The sequence below is a fragment of the Coregonus lavaretus genome, assembly GCF_964263955.1.
Source record: "Coregonus lavaretus genome assembly, chromosome: 7".
Taxonomy (NCBI): Eukaryota; Metazoa; Chordata; class Actinopteri; order Salmoniformes; family Salmonidae; genus Coregonus; species Coregonus lavaretus.
The window spans coordinates 60,830,433-60,855,147 of NC_139994.1; the positions used below are offsets into that span (position 1 = coordinate 60,830,433).

Consider the following 24,715-nt stretch of genomic DNA (forward strand, 5'->3'; position numbering starts at 1 on the left):
TTCCATAGTTGTAGAACAAATTATTATTATTTCCAGGAAACTGCTTTTTAGCCCAAGAAGAGGGTGTAGGGGGTCAATAACTTCAGACCTTACAGTGAGGAAAAAAAGTATTTAGTCAGCCACCAATTGTGCAAGTTCTCCCACTTAAAAAGATGAGAGAGGCCTGTAATTTTCATCATAGGTACACGTCAACTATGACAGACAAATTGAGAATGTTTTTCTCCAGAAAATCACATTGTAGGATTTTTTATGAATTTATTTGCAAATTATGGTGGAAAATAAGTATTTGGTCACCTACAAACAAGCAAGATTTCTGGCTCTCACAGACCTGTAACTTCTTCTTTAAGAGGCTCCTCTGTCCTCCACTCGTTACCTGTATTAATGGCACCTGTTTGAACTTGTTATCAGTATAAAATACACCTGTCCACAACCTCAAACAGTCACACTCCAAACTCCACTATGGCCAAGACCAAATAGCTGTCAAAGGACACCAGAAACAAAATTGTAGACCTGCACCAGGCTGGGAAGACTGAATATGCAATAGGTAAGCAGCTTGGTTTGAAGAAATCAACTGTGGGAGCAATTATTAGGAAATGGAAGACATACAAGACCACTGATAATCTCTCTCGATCTGGAGCTCCACGCAAGATCTCACCCCGTGGGGTCAAAATGATCACAAGAACGGTGAGCAAAAATCCCAGAACCACACGGGGGGACCTAGTGAATGACCTGCAGAGAGCTGGGACCAAAGTAACAAAGCCTACCATCAGTAACACACTACGCCGCCAGGGACTCAAATCCTGCAGTGCCAGACGTGTCCCCCTGCTTAAGCCAGTACATGTCCAGGCCCGTCTGAAGTTTGCAAGAGTGCATTTGGATGATCCAGAAGAGGATTGGGAGAATGTCATATGGTCAGATGAAACCAAAATAGAACTTTTTGGTAAAAACTCAACTCGTCATGTTTGGAGGACAAAGAATGCTGAGTTGCATCCAAAGAACACCATACCTACTGTGAAGCATGGGGGTGGAAATATCATGCTTTGGGGCTGTTTTTCTGCAAAGGGACCAGGACGACTGATCCGTGTAAAGGAAAGAATGAATGGTGCCATGTATCTTGAGATTTTGAGTGAAAACCTCATTCCATCAGCAAGGGCATTGAAGATGAAACGTGGCTGGGTCTTTCAGCATGACAATGATCCCAAACACACTGCCCGGGCAACGAAGGAGTGGCTTCGTAAGAAGCATTTCAAGGTCCTGGAGTGGCCTAGCCAGTCTCCAGATCTCAACCCCATAGAAAATCTTTGGAGGGAGTTGAAAGTCCGTGTTGCCCAGCGACAGCCCCAAAACATCACTGCTCTAGAGGAGAACTGCATGGAGGAATGGGCAAAAATACCAGCAACAGTGTGTGAAAACCTTGTGAAGACTTACAGAAAACGTTTGACCTGTGTCATTGCCAACAAAGGGTATATAACAAAGTATTGAGAAACTTTTGTTATTGACCAAATACTTATTTTCCACCATAATTTGCTGATAAATTCATTAAAAATCCTACAATGTGATTTTCTGGATTATTTTTTCTCATTTTGTCTGTCATAGTTGACGTGTACCTATGATGAAAATTACAGGCCTCTCTCATCTTTTTAAGTGGGAGAACTTGCACAATTGGTGGCTGACTAAATACTTTTTTCCCCCACTGTATGTATCACACTGATGCTGAGTTTTTAGGCAATGCGTGCTACAAAGAACTGTGCAAGGCGTCCACTGTGGTGGGCTAAACCCATGTGCATTTCCTGTGAACAATTTTTTTTTCTTCTACTTTTGAGATTAAGTGGAAACTTTTGTCACCTACACACTCTTCCCCCCCCCCACACCCCACCCTCTCCCCACCAAAACCACACACCTCCCTGCCCTCCCTCCCCTCCTCCGATCATAAAGGACAAAAGACTCTGTCCTAAGTTTAGAATCCTTTACAGTTGCTGAGGTGTTAACAGTGTTGGTCATTGTCTGCTCATCATCAACCAATCATGCGGTCTGCTCAGATCCTTCTCCTGCTGTGCATCCTGGGAGCAGCCCTGTGGTCCGCCGCGTTGGCCAACAGTAAGTTATCCCTGCTTTGGAATCGATTCTTAACTACTATCAATCCTTCTCTTCAGAACATTGTCTAACATTTAGTGTTAATCATAGTGTTACATTAACATTTGAGTCATTTAGCAGATGCTCTTATCCAGAGTGACTTACAGGAGCAATTAGGGTTAAGGATGTATGGGAGAGATATGGGACTGTACTTATCAAGAGTCTGCTGATCTAGGACCAGTTCCCTGCTGTTTATATAATCTTATTCATTGTGATCTAAAAGGCAAAACTGCTCCTAGATCAGCAGTCCTACTCTGAATTGTTGCATTATAAAGCTGAAATGAAATATTCCATGTTTAAGTTCTGACTTATAGACGGGTTGGTTGTTTAGCAACACAACCGACATGTGTGCAACAATGGGGCAAAACAGCTGGGCTTGGCTTAGGTTGTTGACAACATGTAAACTATATTTAGTCTCCAATGTTTATTAAAAACAAAGTTGCACTTTATTTTACAAATACATTGTTACACTTTTTGGTTAGCTAGCTAGCTAAAACATTTCTGCCATATTAGCAAAGACGTGACATCAGTCAAGAACAAGATAAAATTGGCTGAAATGAGGCACTTACGATTCCCCACATGGCAGCTTCTTGTCATTGTTGCTAGCCATCCGACCATCCAGAATCCTAACACACAGCCTTTTGCCCCTTTGAAGCACTGGCATCGTTTTCGTGACGTTGTCAGCTAACCTGTCTATAGCACAGGAGGCTGCTGAGGGGAGGACGGCTCATAACAATGGCTGGAACGGAGCAAATGGAATGGTATCAAACACCTGGAAATCATGTGTTTGATGTACTGTATTTGATACCATTCCCCTGATACCGCTCCAGCCAATACCACGAGCCCGTCCTCCCCAATTAAGGGACCACCAACCTCCTGTGGTCTATAGTATGTCAGAAAAATTATAGATGGTCTCTTTATACAGATGGAAATGGTCCTGAAGAATGCTGTTTCAAGTATTACACAAGAAAAATCCCCGCACAATTCATCAGGGAATATGAAATGACCAGATCTGACTGCCCTAAGAGGGGAGTCATGTAAGTACAGTATTACACATACACCTAAACACTGCAACACACTACACATACACATACACACACACACACACACACACACACACACACACACACACACACACTACACACAGGGATGTTTACTCGGATATTGTCTGCTCTCTTCCAGCTTGGTCACAAGAAAGAGCTACCGCCTCTGTGCCAATCCAGATGATCCTTCGATTGAGAACATCATGAAGTCCATCGATGACAGGAAATTCCAGTAACCACTTCCTGGAAGAAGGCTGAAGTCTAAACATGTCATATCCTGCTCCTATTTCATTTTCAGCTCTGTGTTAAGTAACTGTTTTACATGTAGTGACAAAAAGTGTCAAATGATATCCTAGCAATCATGATGATAATTTAGTATATGTATAACACATGTATCAGATGTAATGATCATGTTATGTATCATGTTGTGTATCATTCAACAAAATGGTTTACCAAGGAACACTTCCAAAAGGACTAATTTGAGTCAGAATGGAGTTGGAGCACTCCACAAAAAAGGCAGAGATGAATTTCTTATTTGGATGAGTACAGGTGACTGACGTTTCAATGTCAAGCTGACGTCTTCCTCAGAGTGACCTGACAATTGCACTTTACTCCTATATAGCCTAGTGGCTTACTGAGACACATCAATGTAAAAATTAAAATAAGGCCAACGGGAAATTCAAGGTAAATGGCAAATAATAATACTATAAATCTGGCGTCTTCTTTTTGGCAAATAGGTCATATATATACATTGGGTGTATTTGAGTGTTTGTGAAAGGGGCGGCGCTGAGACCATAAAAATCAAGGCAACTACATTAGAAAAACCCTAACGTTGAATCATGTTATTTTTATTTGTACTTTGTTGTGTCTCAGTAGGTCACTATGCTATGAATAGGAGTTAAGTGCAATTGTCAGGTCACTCTGAGGAAGACGTCAGCATTGTTGAGTTCTCCAAATATTTTCTGCCTCTAATTAGTCGTTTTGGAAGTTTTTCTTGGTAAGCCTTTTTGTTGGAATTTCGTCATTGTTGTCAAGCGCTCCCTTTATGTGTTTGCTGTAGCGCGGACGCCTACCTGATCTCTTATCTATACATTATCCCTTTTTTATTATAAGCTTTGTTATTTTCTTCTCTCACAAACATTTAGCATGTATGAACAATACTGCATGTACTGGCCTTCTATCTTTTTTGGAACTTAATAAATCATACCACTTTTACAGGCTCGTTTTTTATACAGTATTCCATGTTCAATTTGACGGACACAGACGTCTAAGTTATCTTAGATCTCTTTTTCTTCTTTGTATCAACCATAGTATGTCATCTGAAATATCTGTGAAATTCTGTCGTGTTTGGTTAGGTCGTACCACACAGATAAAGAAAATAAACCCACGTGTAACCCCGCCAGCCCAGGACCTCCACATCCGGCTTCTTCACCAGCGGGATTTCTGAGGGGAGTGGATATAGAGAAACTTATATTTTTGCAGTGGTCTCTTAATTTTCTCCCGAGCTGTATATAGCCTCGCTATTGTTATTTGTATTTATTTTGTATTTTTTTGTTTTGGTATTCTTAAAACTGCATTGTTGGTTAAGGGCTTGTAAGTTAGCATTTCACTGTAGGGTCTACACCTGTTGTATTCGGTGCATGTGACAAATAACAATTGATTGATTTGCATGAGTAGGTGTGTCCAAACTTTTGACTGGTACTGTATATATAAAAATATATAAATGCACTTGTCTTTTCCTACTAGCACTGACTTTGCTGATAACTACTTCATTGAGGGAAAATGTACTTGCTACGACTGATATGTGGTTGTCTCACCTAGCTATCTTAAGATGCACTAACTGTAAGTGGCTCTGGATAAGAGCGTCTGCTAAATGACTAAAATGTAAATGTATGTATTGTAGTTGTTAAAATATCACCCATGTTTTTTCTTCATAGGGAGGTCCGTACTACGACGTTCTGCACAGCGTTCTGGGAGCATACACCTGCTATAGGCCAGACGTGGGCTACGTAAGTATTAGTACACACACTCATGATCCTACTTCATGTCATCAGCTCACACACACACACACACACACACACACAGTGGGGAGAACAAGTTTTTGATACACTGCCGATTTTGCAGGTTTTCCTACTTACAAAGCATGTAGAGGTCTGTAATTTTTATCATAGGTACACTTCAACTGTGAGAGATGGAATCTAAAACAAAAATCCAGAAAATTACATTGTGTGATTTTTTAAGTAATTCATTTGCATTTTACTGCATGACATAAGTATTTGATACATCAGAAAAGCAGAACTTAATATTTGGTACAGAAACCTTTGTTTGCAATTGCAGAGATCATACGTTTCCTGTAGGTCTTGACTAGGTTTGCACACACTGCAGCAGGGATTTTGGCCCACTCCTCCATACAGACCTTCTCCAGATCCTTCAGGTTTCGGGGCTGTCACTGGGCAATACGGACTTTCAGCTCCCTCCAAATATTTTCTATTGGGTTCAGGTCTGGAGACTGGCTTGGCCACTCCAGGACCTTGAGATGCTTCTTACGGAGCCACTCCTTAGTTGCCCTGGCTGTGTGTTTCGGGTCGTTGTCATGCTGGAAGACCCAGCCACGACCCATCTTCAATGCTCTTACTGAGGGAAGGAGGTTGTTGGCCAAGATCTCGCGATACATGGCCCCATCCATCCTCCCCTCAATACAGTGCAGTCGTCCTGTCCCCTTTGCAGAAAAGCATCCCCAAAGAATGATGTTTCCACCTCCATGCTTCACGGTTGGGATGGTGTTCTTGGGGTTGTACTCATCCTTCTTCTTCCTCCAAACATGGCGAGTGGAGTTCAGACCAAAAAGCTCTATTTTTGTCTCATCAGACCACATGACCTTCTCCCATTCCTCCTCTGGATCATCCAGATGGTCATTGGCAAACTTCAGACGGGCCTGGACATGCGCTGGCTTGAGCAGGGGGACCTTGCGTGTGCTGCAGGATTTTAATCCATGACGGCGTAGTGTGTTACTAATGGTTTTCTTTGAGACTGTGGTCCCAGCTCTCTTCAGGTCATTGACCAGGTCCCGCCGTGTAGTTCTGGGCTGATCCTTCACCTTCCTCATGATCATTGATGCCCCACGAGGTGAGATCTTGCATGGAGCCCCAGACCGAGGGTGATTGACTGTCATCTTGAATTTCTTCCATTTTCTAATAATTGCGCCAACAGTTGTTGCCTTCTCACCAAGCTGCTTGCCTATTGTCCTGTAGCCCATCCCAGCCTTGTGCAGGTCTACAATTTTATCCCTGATGTCCTTACACAGCTCTCTGGTCTTGGCCATTGTGGAGAGGTTGGAGTCTGTTTGATTGAGTGTGTGGACAGGTGTCTTTTATACAGGTAACGAGTTCAAACAGGTGCAGTTAATACAGGTAATGAGTGAAGAACAGGAGGGCTTCTTAAAGAAAAACTAACAGGTCTGTGAGAGCCGGAATTCTTACTGGTTGGTAGGTGATCAAATAATTATGTCATGCAATAAAATGCAAATTAATTACTTAAAATTCATACAATGTGATTTTCTGGATTTTTGTTTTAGTTTCCGTCTCTCACATTTTAAGTGTACCTATGATAAACATTACAGACCTCTACATGCTTTGTAAGTAGGAAAATCTGCAAAATCGGCAGTGTATCAAATACTTTTTCTCCCCACTGTACATGTTCCTACTTCATATCATCAGCTCACACACACACACACCTTATGAATTCCTCGTCGTCTTTGTGTGCATGCATAGTGTATCAGTGATAATGGCCCTGAGTTGTATATTAGTGCTTTTCTTTGGAAGCACGAGGGTCCTTACGGCCAAAGCTGAGCAGCAGGTCTCCATAGAGGGGGAGAGCCGAGCTGCAGGTCTCCATAGAGAGAGAGAGCCGAGCTGCAGGTCTCCATAGAGAGGGAGAGCCGAGCTGCAGGTCTCCATAGAGAGAGAGAGCCGAGCTGCAGGTCTCCATAGAGAGGGAGAGCTGAGCAGCAGGTCTCCATAGAGGGGGAGAGCCAAGCTGCAGGTCTCCATAGAGAGAGAGAGCCGAGCTGCAGGTCTCCATAGAGAGGGAGAGCCGAGCTGCAGGTCTCCATAGAGAGAGAGAGCCGAGCTGCAGGTCTCCATAGAGAGGGAGAGCTGAGCAGCAGGTCTCCATAGAGGGGGAGAGCCGAGCTGCAGGTCTCCATAGAGAGGGAGAGCCGAGCTGCAGGTCTCCATAGAGGGGGAGAGCCGAGCTGCAGGTCTCCAAAAAGGGGGAGAGCCGAGCTGCAGGTCTCCAAAGAGGGGGAGAGCCGAGCTGCAGGTCTCCATAGAGAGGGAGAGCCGAGCTGCAGGTCTCCATAGAGGGGGAGAGCCGAGCTGCAGGTCTCCATAGAGAGGGAGAGCCGAGCTGCAGGTCTCCATAGAGAGGGAGAGCCGAGCTGCAGGTCTCCATAGAGAGGGAGAGCCGAGCTGCAGGTCTCCATAGAGAGGGAGAACCGAGCTGCAGGTCTCCATAGAGAGGGAGAGCCGAGCTGCAGGTCTCCATAGAGAGGGAGAGCCGAGCTGCAGGTCTCCATAGAGAGGGAGAACCGAGCTGCAGGTCTCCATAGAGAGGGAGAGCCGAGCTGCAGGTCTCCATAGAGGGGGAGAGCCGAGCTGCAGGTCTCCATTGAGAGGGAGAGCCGAGCTGCAGGTCTCCATAGAGAGGGAGAGCCGAGCTGCAGGTCTCCATAGAGGGGGAGAGCCGAGCTGCAGGTCTCCATAGAGAGGGAGAGCCGAGCTGCAGGTCTCCATAGAGAGGGAGAGCTGAGCTGCAGGTCTCCATAGAGGGGGAGAGCCGAGCTGCAGGCCTCCATCACTCCATCAGGATGACTCATACCTCTGATACATTTGACCACCCCACCTGGCACTTTCACTGGTGTGTGGGTGTTTGTGTGTGGGTGTTTGTGTGTGGGTGTTTGTGTGTGGGTGTTTGTGTGGGTGTTTGTGTGGGTGTTTGTGGGTGTTTGTGTGTGTGTGGGTGGGTGTTTGTGTGCTTACATCTGTGTATTCCAATGCAGCACTGACCTAGACGGTTCTCTCTTTTGATTCCATCACTCATCAATACGTCATCATGCTCTTTGAACCTTGAACCCAGTAGAACTATTGCAAAGGTCAACTTTCAGCTTGTTTGTTTGTTGGCTCTGAGTCTGATTTTAAATGAGTTTCCAGTGTGTGGTTAAGTCCTCTAGTGTCAGCGTGCTCTGATAGAGATGTGATCATGTACTGTGGCTTTCACAACTGCACAACACCACAGCCGTGCTGAGAAAAAGCCCACAGTGTGCTTTACAGAGAAATGTCTCAACTTCCTGGACTGACCCTATGTCAATCTGACTGTCTCCAAGGCATTTTGAAAGAGTTTTCACGTTAAAGGTGGATGACGTTGCAGCAGAAAGCACCACAGATATTGAGATGAGCGCGATGCAATACTTTGCTCACTCACAGTCACACGGAGCATCTGCACGTGTGCACAGGTGCACTTCACGCTGCTGCAACGTGGTACCTACACGACCAAAACAGCTGAGAAGTTTAGCCTCGCGCTTCAACGCTCTTAGTTGTTTTGGAAATTGACCCAGTACTGCTGTTTACTTTGTGTCATCTACGTCATCTCACTGAGTCTACCTTTAAGTGTTCTAGAATCGTTTTTGCCCTTCGCATTATTAATAGTTCTTGTAGTAAATGCCCCTAACACCACCATTAACACTAACAGTAAATGCCCCTAACACCACCATTAACACTAACAGTAAATGCCCCTAACACCACCATTAACACTAACAGTAAATGCCCCTAACACCACCATTAACACTAACAGTAAATGCCCCTAACACCACCATTAACACTAACAGTAAATGCCCCCAACACCACCATTAACACTAACAGTAAATGCCCCCAACACCACCATTAACACTAACAGTAAATGCCCCCAACACCACCATTAACACTAACAGTAAATGCCCCTAACACCACCATTAACACTAACAGTAAATGCCCCCAACACCACCATTAACACTAACAGTAAATGCCCCCAACACCACCATTAACACTAACAGTAAATGCCCCTAACACCACCATTAACACTAACAGTAAATGCCCCTAACACCACCATTAACACTAACAGTAAATGCCCCTAACACCACCATTAACACTAACAGTAAATGCCCCTAACACCACCATTAACACTAACAGTAAATGCCCCCAACACCACCATTAACACTAACAGTAAATGCCCCTAACACCACCATTAACACTAACAGTAAATGCCCCTAACACCACCATTAACACTAACAGTAAATGCCCCCAACACCACCATTAACACTAACAGTAAATGCCCCTAACACCACCATTAACACTAACAGTAAATGCCCCCAACACCACCATTAACACTAACAGTAAATGCCCCCAACACCACCATTAACACTAACAGTAAATGCCCCTAACACCACCATTAACACTAACAGTAAATGCCCCTAACACCACCATTAACACTAACAGTAAATGCCCCCAACACCACCATTAACACTAACAGTAAATGCCCCTAACACCACCATTAACACTAACAGTAAATGCCCCTAACACCACCATTAACACTAACAGTAAATGCCCCTAACACCACCATTAACACTAACAGTAAATGCCCCTAACACCACCATTAACACTAACAGTAAATGCCCCCAACACCACCATTAACACTAACAGTAAATGCCCCTAACACCACCATTAACACTAACAGTAAATGCCCCTAACACCACCATTAACACTAACAGTAAATGCCCCCAACACCACCATTAACACTAACAGTAAATGCCCCTAACACCACCATTAACACTAACAGTAAATGCCCCCAACACCACCATTAACACTAACAGTAAATGCCCCCAACACCACCATTAACACTAACAGTAAATGCCCCTAACACCACCATTAACACTAACAGTAAATGCCCCTAACACCACCATTAACACTAACAGTAAATGCCCCCAACACCACCATTAACACTAACAGTAAATGCCCTTAACACCACCATTAACACTAACAGTAAATGCCCCCAACACCACCATTAACACTAACAGTAAATGCCCCCAACACCACCATTAACACTAACAGTAAATGCCCCTAACACCACCATTAACACAAACAGTAAATGCCCCTAACACCACCATTAACACTAACAGTAAATGCCCCTAACACCACCCCACTACTAATAATAAACATCACACTCTCTCCTCCCTCTGTGTTCACAGTACTGACATACAGTTGATCAACGTGGCTACGGTACTGTAGCAGGCGTCAACGTGGCTACGGTACTGTAGCAGGCGTCAACGTGGCTACGGTACTGTAGCAGGCGTCAACGTGGCTACGGTACTGTAGCAGGCGTCAACGTGGCTACGGTACTGTAGCAGGCGTCAACGTGGCTACGGTACTGTAGCAGGCGTCAATGTGGCTACGGTACTGTAGCAGGCGTCAAAGTGGCTACGGCACTGTAGCAGGCGTCAATGTGGCTACGGTACTGTAGCAGGCGTCAACACGGCGGCTTGTAACATAGTCACCATCACTACTTCCATAGTTAACGTCAGTCTCTGTGTGTTCAGGTGCAGGGCATGTCGTTCATCGCGGCGGTGCTGATCCTCAACCTGGACATGGCAGACGCCTTCATAGCTTTCGCCAACCTGCTGAACAAGCCCTGTCAGATGGCCTTCTTCAGAGTGGACCACAGCCTTGTGAGTACAGTGCAGGCAGACACACAGACAGACATACAGACAGACAGACAGACAGACAGACAGACAAAAAGACAGACAGACAGACAGACAGACAGACAGACAGACAGACAGACAGACAGACAGACAGACAGACAGACAGACAGACAGACAGACAGACAGACAGACAGACAGACAGACAGTTTTTGGTGTTTGTGCTGGGCTGGAATAAAAGCCTGCACATCCTGTTAGCGGTGATTTGCACAATCCACCACTGCACTCATAGCACTTAGCACCCTGTTCACAACTGTAACCATGTGTTACTACATCATCTGACTGATAGTGTTATAGTGGTGTGAGGACTATGTGGACTATATATCTGACTGATAGTGTTATAGTGGTGTGAGGACTATGTGGTCTATATATCTGACTGATAGTGTTATAGTGGTGTGAGGACTATGTGGTCTATATATCTGACTGATAGTGTTATAGTGGTGTGAGGTCTATGTGGTCTATATATCTGACTGATAGTGTTATAGTGGTGTGAGGACTATGTGGTCTATATATCTGACTGATAGTGGTAATGTTTTTCAAATGACTGGGTGCTTATCTGCGAATGCTTGGTTTGTTTGTCTCTGTGGACTACTCACGTCCATGAATGTGTGTGTTTGTCTCTGTGGACTACTCACGTCTATGAATGTGTGTGAAAATAACGGCAGGTGTCTGTGTAATCTCCCAAACATTTGGCTCCTTTGTACCTCAATGTTTCAATATGGAAAGGTATATCCAAATGAAGATTTTTTTTGTTTGTGTGTCTCTCTCTCCACTCTCTCTCTCGCTTTCTCCATCTCTCTCTCGCTTTCTCCATCTCTCTCTAGCTTTCTCCATCTCTCTCTCGCTTTCTCCATCTCTCTCTTGCTTTCTCCATCTCTCTCTCTCTCTCTCTCTTGCTTTCTCCATCTCTCTCTCTCTCTCTTGCTTTCTCCATCTCTCTCACTTTCTCCATCTCTCTCTCGCGCTTTCTCACCTCTCTCGCTTTCTCCATCTCTCTCTCTCGCTTTCTCCATCTCTCTCTCTCTCGCTTTCTCCATCTCTCTCGCTTTCTCCATCTCTCTCTCTCGCTTTCTCCATCTCTCTCTCTCGCTTTCTCCATCTCTCTCTCTCGCGTTCTCCATCTCTCTCTCGCATTCTTCATCTCTCTCTCTTGCGTTCTTCATCTCTCTCTCTCGCTTTCTCCATCTCTCTCGCTTTCTCCATCTCTCTCGCTTTCTCCATCTCTCTCTCTCTCTCTCGCTTTCTCCATCTCTCTCTCGCTTTCTCCATCTCTCTCTCGCGTTCTCCATCTCTCTCTCTCGCGCGTTCTCCATCTCTCTCTCTCTCGCGTTCTCCATCTCTCTCTCTCTCGCTTTCTCCATCTCTCTCGCGTTCTCCATCTCTCTCTCTCTCGCGTTCTCCATCTCTCTCTCTCTCGCTTTCTCCATCTCTCTCGCTTTCTCCATCTCTCTCTCTCTCTCGCTTTCTCCATCTCTCTCTCTCTCGCTTTCTCCATCTCTCTCTCTCGCTTTCTCCATCTCTCTCTCTCGCTCTCTCTCACATCTCTGTAGGATCTTCACCCTGTACAGTAAGTCACTGCCGTTGGACCTGGCGTGTCGGGTGTGGGATGTGTTCTGTCGTGACGGAGACGAGTTCCTATTCCGGGTGGCCCTTGGCATCCTGCGCCTGTACGAGGACGTGTTGACCCGCATGGACTTCATCCACAACGCCCAGTTCCTCACCCGCCTGCCCGACCACATCCCCCCCGATCAGCTCTTCTCGCACATCCACGGCGTCCACATGACCAGCAAGAACAGGAAATGGGCACAGGTGAGATGACACAGACTGTTTGGATGTAACAGGTCCCCTAAAGTCAACTGACATCACCTTTGGAAAACAGACATTCTTCAGTTAGGGGTAAACAGAGTTGGCCTCAGTGGTTTTTCAACTTAAGTGTCAAGGCTCAAGTGATGGAACTACTAGCATCTTGGCCTGGTCCTTCATGTGTAAAGTATAGGTATAGAACTCCAATGATGCTGATGCTATGTTGCATACCATGGTCCCTTGTTTCTCCTCAGGTTCGTCAGGCCTTACAGAAGGAGCAGGAGTGGATCAGTCCAGTCCTAAAGCGCTGAGTACAACGGTCATCCAGGAGCGAAACATCAGACACTAGCTCATTCTCCAACCCAGTACTCTACCTGACCCTATGAAACACTGGACCCTAGCCCAGGACAGGCTGTCTGTGAGAGCTGCCCTCCCGGCCCCCAGACACATACCCTCCCTGGGACGGACCTACCCCAGGCTCAGAGCACTCTGGGCTGGGGACAACCAGCCACTGTGGTCCCCCTAGACGTGGGTCATGGAGCAGAGACCCTGGAGGTCTGGAACAGCACACATGCTGTGCCCCTGTCCCAGAATTAAAGCAGGCAGAAAGATGCTCTCGAATGCACTGTATACTCCCACCTGTCTATAGCAGGGATACTAGTTACCCAACTGGACCTCCTCTCTCTCTCCTCTTTTTGTCTTTATCACTTTCCCACTCTTTTCTCTCTCTCGCGCTCTCTTCTACCCCTCTCTCACTCTATGCTACCTCTCTCCTCTACCTCTCTCTCTCACTTCTACCCCTCTCTCACTCTATGCTACCTCTCTCCTCTACCTCTCTCTCTCACTTCTACCCCTCTCTCACTCTATGCTACCTCTCTCCTCTACCTCTCTCTCTCACTTCTACCCCTCTCTCACTCTATGCTACCTCTCTCCTCTACCTCTCTCTCTCTCTTCTACCCCTCTCTCACTCTATGCTACCTCTCTCCTCTACCTCTCTCTCTCTCTTCTACCCCTCTCTCACTCTATGCTACCTCTCTCTTCTACCTCTCTCTCTCTCTCTCTCTCTCTCTCTCTCACTTCTACCTCTCTCTCACTCTATGCTACCTCTCTCCTCTACCCCTCTCTCTCTCTTCTACCCCTCTCTCACTCTATGCTACCTCTCTCCTCTACCCCTCTCTCTCTCTTCTACCCCTCTCTCTCTATGCTGCCTCTCTCCTCTACCTCTCTCTCTCTCTTCTACCCCTCTCTCACTCTATGCTACCTCTCTCCTCTACCTCTCTCTCTCTTCTACCTCTCTCTCACTTCTACCTCTCTCTCTCTCTCCTACCTCTTCTACCTCTCTCTCTCTCCCACCTCTCTCTCTCTCTCTCTCTCTCTCTCTCTCTCTCTCTCTCTCTCTCCCTCTCTCTCTCTCTCTCTCTGTCTCTCTCTCTCTCTCTCTCTCTCTCCCCCTCTCTCTCTCTCTCTCCCACCTCTCTCTCTCTCTCTCTCTTCTACCTCTACTCCAAGACTCCGTTGTCATTGGTCATTCCTGCAAGTCAGCTGTGATTTTTATCATTAGCCTTTTTTGTTTTGTTTGGACTGATGTGGTTTCGATGTGTTTTACATTTGTTTGCCGTATCTTAGTTGGTTCCCTTTGTTTGTTATTTGTCTCTGCACCATTCCATGAAGGAAAGGCTCCCAAGGAGAAGACGTGGACGTTTGTTGATTTGGGGAGAATGGTTCATCGACTTGAAAGGAGGGCGTAGTCAATGAATTTGTATTCTTATGAAGATTCAACTGAAATGCAACAGATGTAGTTTCTGTGTGTAGTGCCATTAAAGGTTCACTTTTTAAATAAATGTTTTACAAAGAGGAAATAAGCTGCCTGAAAAACCCTAAAGTGGTTTAAACTGGAACAGCTCAGGTAGATTAGGAGAATCGATATACTACAGTATATCGGCTGCCTCTTTTTTCCTGTTTTCTGCACAGTTCATTTTTCATCGTAATTAATTTCTGTTGTCTTAGTTTCTAATTTAAGTGTCATCTCTTAATATGGAGACAATCTCTTTATTTGTCGTTACGTTATAATGAAGAAAAAAGGTTAGGTTAATACAACAAACCTCACTGGTATCGTCCCATTTTATATAATCCACTTCAGTCACCCCCCAACCCATAAGCACCGGTTTGATTGTGAAGCTGATTAGAAGATTCCAGAAAGGAAAAGAGATTGTTGATGATTTGATATGTCCCTTCTATCAATAATTAGGCGTTGCTGGTATCTCTGTGTCCACAGTATGCCCTTCCCCTATTGGATGTGCTCACTCAGTAAGTGCTGTAACCCAATCAGAAGCTGTCTTACTCCATGGTGATGAGCAGAGTGTAACTCAGAGGTGTTACTCTGTTTTTTCCTATAATGCCTTTGTTAATGTAGATAAAGGACCTGAGTCATGTTAGGAGCTCTGGTTTTCCTGTTTCTGAACACACCAGCCTTGGTTTAGATGTGTGAGCTCAATGTTAGGGTGTCGTTCAGAAAGAGGCTTTGGTTTGGTGTTCAGTTCACAGATTCTTCTACTGCTTTCATGTCTTCTGGCCACCATCACCTGCCAAAAAGCGAACTCCTCAGTAGATGATTCTGAATGTGAGACTTGTTTCAAATGCAGGTACTGTACTAAACCCTCCATACTCCAGAGCCCCAAGGCATTTAGTGACCCCTTTGGCTGTTGACACAGTTTGTAGTGCATACTGATATTCAGCCAGCAGTAGCAACAGGATGTCTGACAATACCCCCTCGTCGTTTCACCTCCTCACCCCACTGTGCACGCAGACGTTCTGATCACTGTATGAAGATCTCTTCACCTTCCCCCTGCTCTGCCTATGTGGTGAACACCGCAGTACTGCAATAAAGCATTTTGCACAATCATATTTGTTTTGTTTGTCACCATGTGTAGTTTCACCCCTGCAGTTTCACACTGTCGTTTTGGCAGTTTATCCGTGTTTTTCAGTTTTTTTATTTTGTCTTGTTGAGTACATTCCCTCACTGTATCGGTGTCCCTCACATGTGATCTGTTGAGGACCCTCGTGTGTGTGTGTGTGATTTGAAGTGACATTTCTAAAGGAAAAAAAGACGTTCCCTGTTAGTTCCTGTGTGAATGTTACAGGGTTGGGACATGTGTGTCCAACATCGCCTTACCCAGCCCCGATAATCAATCAGTAAGAACTACAGGAAGTAGACTCACCCCTTAATCACAGAAGTGCGTCTTGGGAAGTATAAATGGCTGTATGTAATTGGTCCCCTGTTGTAGATACATTGAATAAAGAAATTGAAGACCTCACCAAGAAATGTGATAATGAAGGTATGATATGTTATCTGATTTCCTTTAAGCTTTGTTTTGCATTGTCAGTTTGACTGTCTCCTTGTTTTTATATATGACCCTTTTTGGTTGTGGAGAACTGGAGTGGGACATGGGTGGGAGGGAAGCAGGGTGAAAACTGGAACTGCATCTCACTTGAAGTGTACACTGAGGAACCAAACATTTGGAACACCTTCCTAATATTGAATTGCACCCCCATTGCCCTCCAGAACAGCCTCAATTCGTGTGTTCCAAAAGTGCGACATACCCAGCAGTGTTGCAGTTCTTGACACAAAGCGGTGCGCCTGGCACCTACTACCATACCCCGTTCAAAGGCACTTAAATATTTTGTCTTGCCCATTCACCCTCTGAATGGCACACATACACAATCCATGTCTCAATTGTCTCAAGGCTTAAAAATCACTCTTTAACCCGTCTCCTCCCGTTCATCTACACTGATTGAAGTGGATTTAACAAGTGACATCAATAAAAGATCATAGCTTTCACCTGGTCAGTCTGTCATGGAACGAGCAGGTGTTCTTAATGTTTATATACTCAGTGTTTAGCTTCTGTTTTATTAAATAAAATATCTGTACATATTCAACTTGATGAACAGTATGATGCCCCTTTATTTGTTCAATGTTTAAATTGTTTTTCCATAGTTGTAGAACAAATTATTATTATTTCCAGGAAACTGCTTTTTAGCCCAAGAAGAGGGTGTAGGGGGTCAATAACTTCAGACCTTACAGTGGGGGAAAAAGTATTTAGTCAGCCACCAATTGTGCAAGTTCTCCCACTTAAAAAGATGAGAGTGGCCTGTAATTTTCATCATAGGTACACGTCAACTATGACAGACAAATTGAGAATTTTCTTTCCAGAAAATCACATTGTAGGATTTTTTATGAATTTATTTGCAAATTATGGTGGAAAATAAGTATTTGGTCACCTACAAACAAGCAAGATTTCTGGCTCTCACAGACCTGTAACTTCTTATTTAAGAGGCTCCTCTGTCCTCCACTCGTTACCTGTATTAATGGCACCTGTTTGAACTTGTTATCAGTATAAAAGACACCTGTCCACAACCTCAAACAGTCACACTCCAAACTCCACTATGGCCAAGAACAAATAGCTGTCAAAGGACACCAGAAACAAAATTGTAGACCTGCACCAGGCTGGGAAGACTGAATCTGCAATAGGTAAGCAGCTTGGTTTGAAGAAATCAACTGTGGGAGCAATTATTAGGAAATGGAAGACATACAAGACCACTGATAATCTCTCTCGATCTGGGAACAAAGCCTACCATCAGTAACACACTACGCCACCAGGGACTCAAATCCTGCAGTGCCAGACGTGTCCCCCTGCTTAAGCCAGTACATGTCCAGGCCCGTCTGAAGTTTGATAGAGTGCATTTGGATGATCCAGAAGAGGATTGGGAGAATGTCATATGGTCAGATGAAACTAAAATAGAACTTTTTGGTAAAAACTCAACTCGTCATGTTTGGAGGACAAAGAATGCTGAGTTGCATCCAAAGATCACCATACCTACTGTGAAGCATGGGGGTGGAAATATCATGCTTTGGGGCTGTTTTTCTGCAAAGGGACCAGGACGACTGATCCGTGTAAAGGAAAGAATGAATGGGGCCATGTATCGTGAGATTTTGAGTGAAAACCTCCTTCCATCAGCAAGGGCATTGAAGATGAAACGTGGCTGGGTCTTTCAGCATGACAATGATCCCAAACACACCGCCCGGGCAACGAAGGAGTGGCTTCGTAAGAAGCATTTCAAGGTCCTGGAGTGGCCTAGCCAGTCTCCAGATCTCAACCCCATAGAAAATCTTTGGAGGGAGTTGAAAGTCCGTGTTGCCCAGCGACAGCCCCAAAACATCACTGCTCTAGAGGAGAACTGCATGGAGGAATGGGCAAAAATACCAGCAACAGTGTGTGAAAACCTTGTGAAGACTTACAGAAAACGTTTGACCTGTGTCATTGCCAACAAAGGGTATATAACAAAGTATTGAGAAACTTTTGTTATTGACCAAATACTTATTTTCCACCATAATTTGCTAATAAATTCATTAAAAATTCTACAATGTGATTTTCTGGATTATTTTTTCTCATTTTGTCTGTCATAGTTGACGTGTACCTATGATGAAAATTACAGGCCTCTCTCATCTTTTTAAGTGGGAGAACTTGCACAATTGGTGGCTGACTAAATACTTTATTCCCCCACTGTATGTATCACACTGATGCTGAGTTTTTAGGCAATGCGTGCTACAAAGAACTGTGCAAGGCGTCCACTGTGGTGGGCTAAACCCATGTGCATTTCCTGTGAACAATTTTTTTTTCTTCTACTTTTGAGATTAAGTGGAAACTTTTGTCACCTACACACTCTTCCCCCCCCCACACCCCTCCCTCTCCCCACCAAAACCACACACCTCCCTCCCCTCCTCCGATCATAAAGGACAAAAGACTCTGTCCTAAGTTTAGAATCCTTTACAGTTGCTGAGGTGTTAACAGTGTTGGTCATTGTCTGCTCATCATCAACCAATCATGCGGTCTGCTCAGATCCTTCTCCTGCTGTGCATCCTGGGAGCAGCCCTGTGGTCCGCCGCGTTGGCCAACAGTAAGTTATCCCTGCTTTGGAATCGATTCTTAACTACTATCAATCCTTCTCTTCAGAACATTGTCTAACATTTAGTGTTAATCATAGTGTTACATTAACATTTGAGTCATTTAGCAGATGCTCTTATCCAGAGTGACTTACAGGAGCAATTAGGGTTAAGGATGTATGGGAGAGATATGGGACTGTACTTATCAAGAGTCTGCGGATCTAGGATCAGTTCCCTGCTGTTTATATAATCTTATTCATTGTGATCTAAAAGGCAAAACTGCTCCTAGATCAGCACTCCTACTCTGAATTGTTGCATTATAAAGCTGAAATGAAATATTCCATGTTTAAGTTCTGACTTATAGACGGGTTGGTTGTTTAGCAACACAACCGACATGTGCGCAACAATGGGGCAAAACAGCTGGGCTTGGCTTAGGTTGTTGACAACATGTAAACTATATTTAGTCTCCAATGTTTATTAAAAACAAAGTTGCACTTTATTTTACAAATACATTATTACACTTATTGGTTAGCTAGCTAGCTAAAACATTTTTGCCATATTAGCAAAGACGTGACATCAGTCAAGAACAAGATAAAATTGGCTGAAATGAGGCACTTCCGATTCCCCACATGGCAGCTTCTTGTCATTGTTGCTAGCCATCTGACCATCCAGAATCCTAACACACAGCCTTTAGCCCCTTTGAAGCGCTGGCATCGTTTTGGTGACGTTGTCTGCTAACCTGTCTATAGCACAGGAGGCTGCTGAGGGGAGGACGGCTCATAACAATGGCTGGAACGGAGCAAATGGAATGGTATCAAACACCTGGAAATCATGTGTTTGATGTACTGTATTTGATACCATTCCCCTGATACCGCTCCAGCCAATACCGCAAGACCGTCCTCCCCAATTAAGGGACCACCAACCTCTGGTGGTCTATAGTATGTAAGACAAATTATAGAAAAATTACAGATTGTCTCTTTATACAGATGGAAATGGTCCTGAAGAATGCTGTTTCAATTTTTACACAAGAAAAATCCTCAGACAATTCATCAGGGAATATGAAATGACCAGATCTGACTGCTCTAAGAGGGGAGTCATGTAAGTATAGTATTAAACATGCACACACACACACACACACAAACAAACACACACACACACACACTCGCACACACACACACACACACACACACACACACACACACACACACACAAACACACACGCACACAGGGATGTTTACTCGGACATTGTCTGCTTTCTTCCAGCTTGGTCACAAAAAAGAGCTACCGCTTCTGTGCCAATCCAGATGATCCTTCGATTGAGAAGATCATGAAGTCCATCGATGACAGGAAATTCAAGAAACCACTTCCTGGAAGAAGGCTAGTCTAAACATGAGCATGAGAAGTGTGTGTTAAACCTGGGTTAGGACACACTGGGGCGCTCCAAGACTGGAGTTGGACACACTGGGGCGCTCCAAGACTGGAGTAGGACACACTGGGGCGCTCCAAGACCGGAGTTGGACACACTGGGGCGCTCCAAGACTGGAGTAGGACACATTGGGGCGCTCCAAGACCGGAGTTGGACACACTGGGGCGCTCCAAGACTGGAGTTGGACACACTGGGGCGCTCCAAGACTGGAGTTGGACACACTGGGGCGCTCCAAGACTGGAGTTGGACACACTGGGGCGCTCCAAGACTGGAGTTGGACACACTGGGGCGCTCCAAGACTGGAGTTGGACACACTGGGGCACTCCAAGACTGTAGTAGGACACACTGGGGCACTCCAAGACTGGAGTTGGACACACTGGGTCACTCGAAGACTGGAGTTGGACACTCTGGGGCACTCCAAGACTGGAGTTGGACACACTGGGGCACTCCAAGACTGGAGTTGGACACACTGGGGCGCTCCAAGACTGGAGTAGAGCACACTGGGGCGCTCCAAGAACGGAGTTGGACATACTGGGGCGCTCCAAGAACGGAGTTGGACACACTGGGGCGCTCCAAGAATGAAGTTGGACACACTGGGGCGCTCCAAGAATGAAGTTGGACACAATGGGGCGCTCCAAGACCGGAGTTGGACACACTGGGGCGCTCCAATAATGAATTTGGACACACTGGGGCGCTCCAAGACCGGAGTTGGACACACTGGGGCACTCTAAGACCGGAGTTGGAAACACTGGGGCGCTCCAAGACTGGAGTTGGACACACTGGGGCACTCCAAGACCGGAGTTGGACACACTGGGGCGCTCCAAGACTGGAGTTGGACACACTGGGGCACTCCAAGACTGGAGTTGGACACACTGGGGCACTCCAAGACTGGAGTTGGACACACTGGGGCGCTCCAAGACCGGAGTTGGACACACTGGGGCGCTCCAAGACTGGAGTTGGACACACTGGGGCACTCCAAGACTGGAGTTGGACACACTGGGGCGCTCCAAGACCGGAGTTGGACACACTGGGGCACTCCAAGACCGGAGTTGGACACACTGGGGCGCTCCAAGACTGGAGTTGAACACACTGGGGCGCTCCAAGACTGGAGTTGGACACACTGGGGCGCTCCAAGACTGGAGTTGGACACACTGGGGCACTCCAAGACTGGAGTTGGACACACTGGGGCACTCCAAGACTGGAGTTGGACACACTGGGGCACTCCAAGACTGGAGTTGGACACACTGGGGCGCTCCAAGACCGGAGTTGGACACACTGGGGCGCTCCAAGACTGGAGTAGGACACACTGGGGCGCTCCAAGACTGGAGTTGGACACACTGGGGCGCTCCAAGACTGGAAAGAATTATGGGTAATCAAACATATCACAAATATAAAATAACAAAATCTATTCTCTTTTTTATTTTATGCGGTTGACCCAAACAGATATAAAGATGCTGTATAATGGTCTATTACAGAATTACAATATTTATTGAAGAGAAATAGACAACAGATGGTGCTATCTGAAAGATATTGTTAAAAGTGCAACCTGTAGTTTCATTTCTGCTTTGAGTGTCTCAGACTGCGGAAGGGGGTGGGGTCTTAACGAGGATAAGACACTGCTTAGTTCATATGGAGCTCGGATCGCTTTGATTGTTTGTGCACAAAGTTATGAGCACAAAGTTACAGATTGCACCTTTAATAATGAACATTTCCATACAGAAACCACAGTCTGTTCTCATTTTCTGTTATCTTTTACCTGATAAAACCTTGATGGCCCATGGGCACTGGAAGCAATTCTTAACTCTTTTGATGTCTAACATTCAACATTTGATGTCTAATATTATACTGAACAAAAATATAAATGCAACAATTTCAAAGATTTTGCTGACTTGTAGTTCTTATAAGGAAATCAGTCAATTGAAATAAATTCTTTAGGCCTTAATCTATGGATTTCACATGACTAGGCAGGGGCGCAGCCATGAGTGGGCCTGAGAGGGCATAGGCCCAGCAACTCGGGAGACAGACCCAGACAATCAGAATGAATTTCACCCCACAAAAGGGTTTTATTACAGACAGAAATACTCCTCAGCACCCCGCGTCCACTCCCCTCAGACATCCCGCTGGTGAAGAAGCCGGATGTGGAGGTCCTGGGCTGGCGTGGTTACACGTGGGTTTCTTTTCTTTATCTGTGTGGTACGACCTAACTAAACACGACAGAATTTCACAGATATTTCAGATGACATACTATGGTTGATACAAACATGAAAAAGAGATCTAAGATAACTTAGACGTCTGTGTCCGTCAAATTGAACATGGAATACTGTATAAAAAACGAGCCTGTAAAAGTGGTTTGATTTATTAAGTTCCAAAAAAAAGAAGGCCAGTACATGCAGTATTGTTCATACATGCTAAATGTTTGTGAGAGAAGAAAATAACAAAGCTTATAATAAAAAAGGGATAATGTATAGATAAGAGATCAGGTAGGCGTCCGCGCTACAGCAAACACATAAAGGGAGCGCTTGACAACAATGACGAAATTCCAACAAAAAGGCTTACCAAGAAAAACTTCCAAAATGACTAATTCGAGGCAGAAAATATTTGCAGAACTCAACAAAGCTGACGTCTTCCTCAGAGTGACCTGACAATTGCACTTAACTCCTATTCATAGCATAGTGACCTACTGAGACACAACAAAGTACAAATAAAAATAACATGATTCAAGGTTAGGGTTTTTCTAATGTAGTTGCCTTGATTTTTATGGTCTCAGCGCCGCCCCTTTCACAAACACTCAAATACACCCAATATATGACCTATTTGCCAAACAGAAGACACCAGATTTATAGTATTATTATTTGCCATTTACCTTGAATTTCCTGTTGACCTTATTTTCATTTTTACATTGATGTGTCTCAGTAAGCCACTAGGCTATAAATAGGAGTAAATTGCAATTGTCAGGTCACTCTGAGGAAGACGTCAGCTTGACATTGAAACGTCAGTCACCTGTACTCATCCAAATAAGAAATTCATCTCTGCCTTTTTTGTGGAGTGCTCCAACTCCATTCTGACTCAAATAAGTCCTTTTGGAAGTGTTCCTTGGTAAACCCTTTTGTTGAGTGATACACAACATGATACATAACATGATCATTACATCTGATACATGTGTTATACATATACTAAATGATCATCATGATTGCTAGCATATCATTTGACACTTTTTGTCACTACATGTAAAACAGTTACTTAACACAGAGCTGAAAATGAAATAGGAGCAGGAGTTGACATGTTTAGACTTCAGCTTTCTTCCAGGAAGTGGTTACTGGAATTTCCTGTCATCGATGGACTTCATGATCTTCTCAATCGAAGGATCATCTGGATTGGCACAGAAGCGGTAGCTCTTTTTTGTGACCAAGCTGGAAGAGAGCAGACAATATCAGAGTAAACATCCCTGTGTGTATTGTGTGTGTGTGTGTGTGTGTGTGTGTGTGTGTGTGTGTGTGTGTGTGTGTGTGTGTGTGTGTGTGTGTGTGTGTGTGTGTGTGTGTGTGTAATACTATACTTACATGACTCCCCTCACAGGGCAGTCAGATCTGGTCATTTCATATTCCCAGATGAATTGTCCGGGGATTTTTCTTGTGTAATACTTGAAACAGCATTCTCCGTTCCAGCCATTGTTATCAGCCGTCCTACCCTCAGCAGCCTCCTGTGCTATATACAAATAAAGTTGGTATTAACAAAATATTCAAAAATCAAAGCAGTATGTCAACTTTTTTGATGCACTGAATTGTAACATTTTCTCAGCTCCAATACAGCTGACATATTTGTATAAACATACTGTAGATGGTAAACTTACTAAACATAGATGGTAAACTTACTAAACATAGATGGTAAACTTACTAAACATTGATGGTAAACTTACTAAACATTGATGGTAAACTTACTAAACATAGATGGTAAACTTACTAAACATTGATGGTAAACTTACTAAACATTGATGGTAAACTTACTAAACATAGATGGTAAACTTACTAAACATAGATGGTAAACTTACTAAACATAGATGGTAAACTTACTAAACATAGATGGTAAACTTACTAAACATAGATGTAAACTTACTAAACATTGATGGTAAACTTACTAAACATTGATGGTAAACTTACTAAACATAGATGGTAAACTTACTAAACATAGATGGTAAACTTACTAAACATTGATGGTAAACTTACTAAACATAGATGGTAAACTTACTAAACATAGATGGTAAACTTACTAAACATTGATGGTAAACTTACTAAACATTGATGGTAAACTTACTAAACATTGATGGTAAACTTACTAAACATTGATGGTAAACTTACTAAACATTGATGGTAAACTTACTAAACATTGATGGTAAACTTACTAAACATTGATGGTAAACTTACTCTGAGCAGCTGGAGGATGGAACAGTAGAGTCAAAATGAGCACCCCGGTGACCATGAGACAACCCATCATCCACAGTCTCTCTGACTACAGCTTTATGGATAACTGTTGCTTGTCTGGATCCTTATAGTGAGTGGTCTTCTCCTGAGAGACAGATTGTAAAT

General features: G+C 44.4%; 1 protein-coding gene and 1 long non-coding RNA gene across 2 annotated transcripts; one reads left to right on the forward strand and one right to left on the reverse strand.

Annotated features, from left to right (window-relative positions):
- Nucleotides 1-4,931: 4,931 nt before the first annotated feature.
- LOC311132609 (TBC1 domain family member 14-like) lies at nucleotides 4,932-13,076 on the forward strand (the record flags this gene model as incomplete). Its single annotated transcript, XM_084165858.1, has 3 exons — nucleotides 4,932-5,185; nucleotides 12,513-12,771; nucleotides 13,020-13,076. Exons 1-3 carry the CDS (start codon nucleotides 5,097-5,099, stop codon nucleotides 13,074-13,076), a joined length of 405 nt encoding a protein of 134 aa, XP_084021984.1. The 5' UTR covers nucleotides 4,932-5,096.
- Nucleotides 13,077-22,469: 9,393 nt separating this feature from the next.
- On the reverse strand, nucleotides 22,470-24,715 carry LOC311131772. The gene is made up of 3 exons (XR_014613465.1): nucleotides 24,554-24,715; nucleotides 23,693-23,837; nucleotides 22,470-23,542 (listed from the first exon to the last, which is right to left on the reverse strand). It is a non-coding gene; the product is annotated as an uncharacterized lncRNA (long non-coding RNA).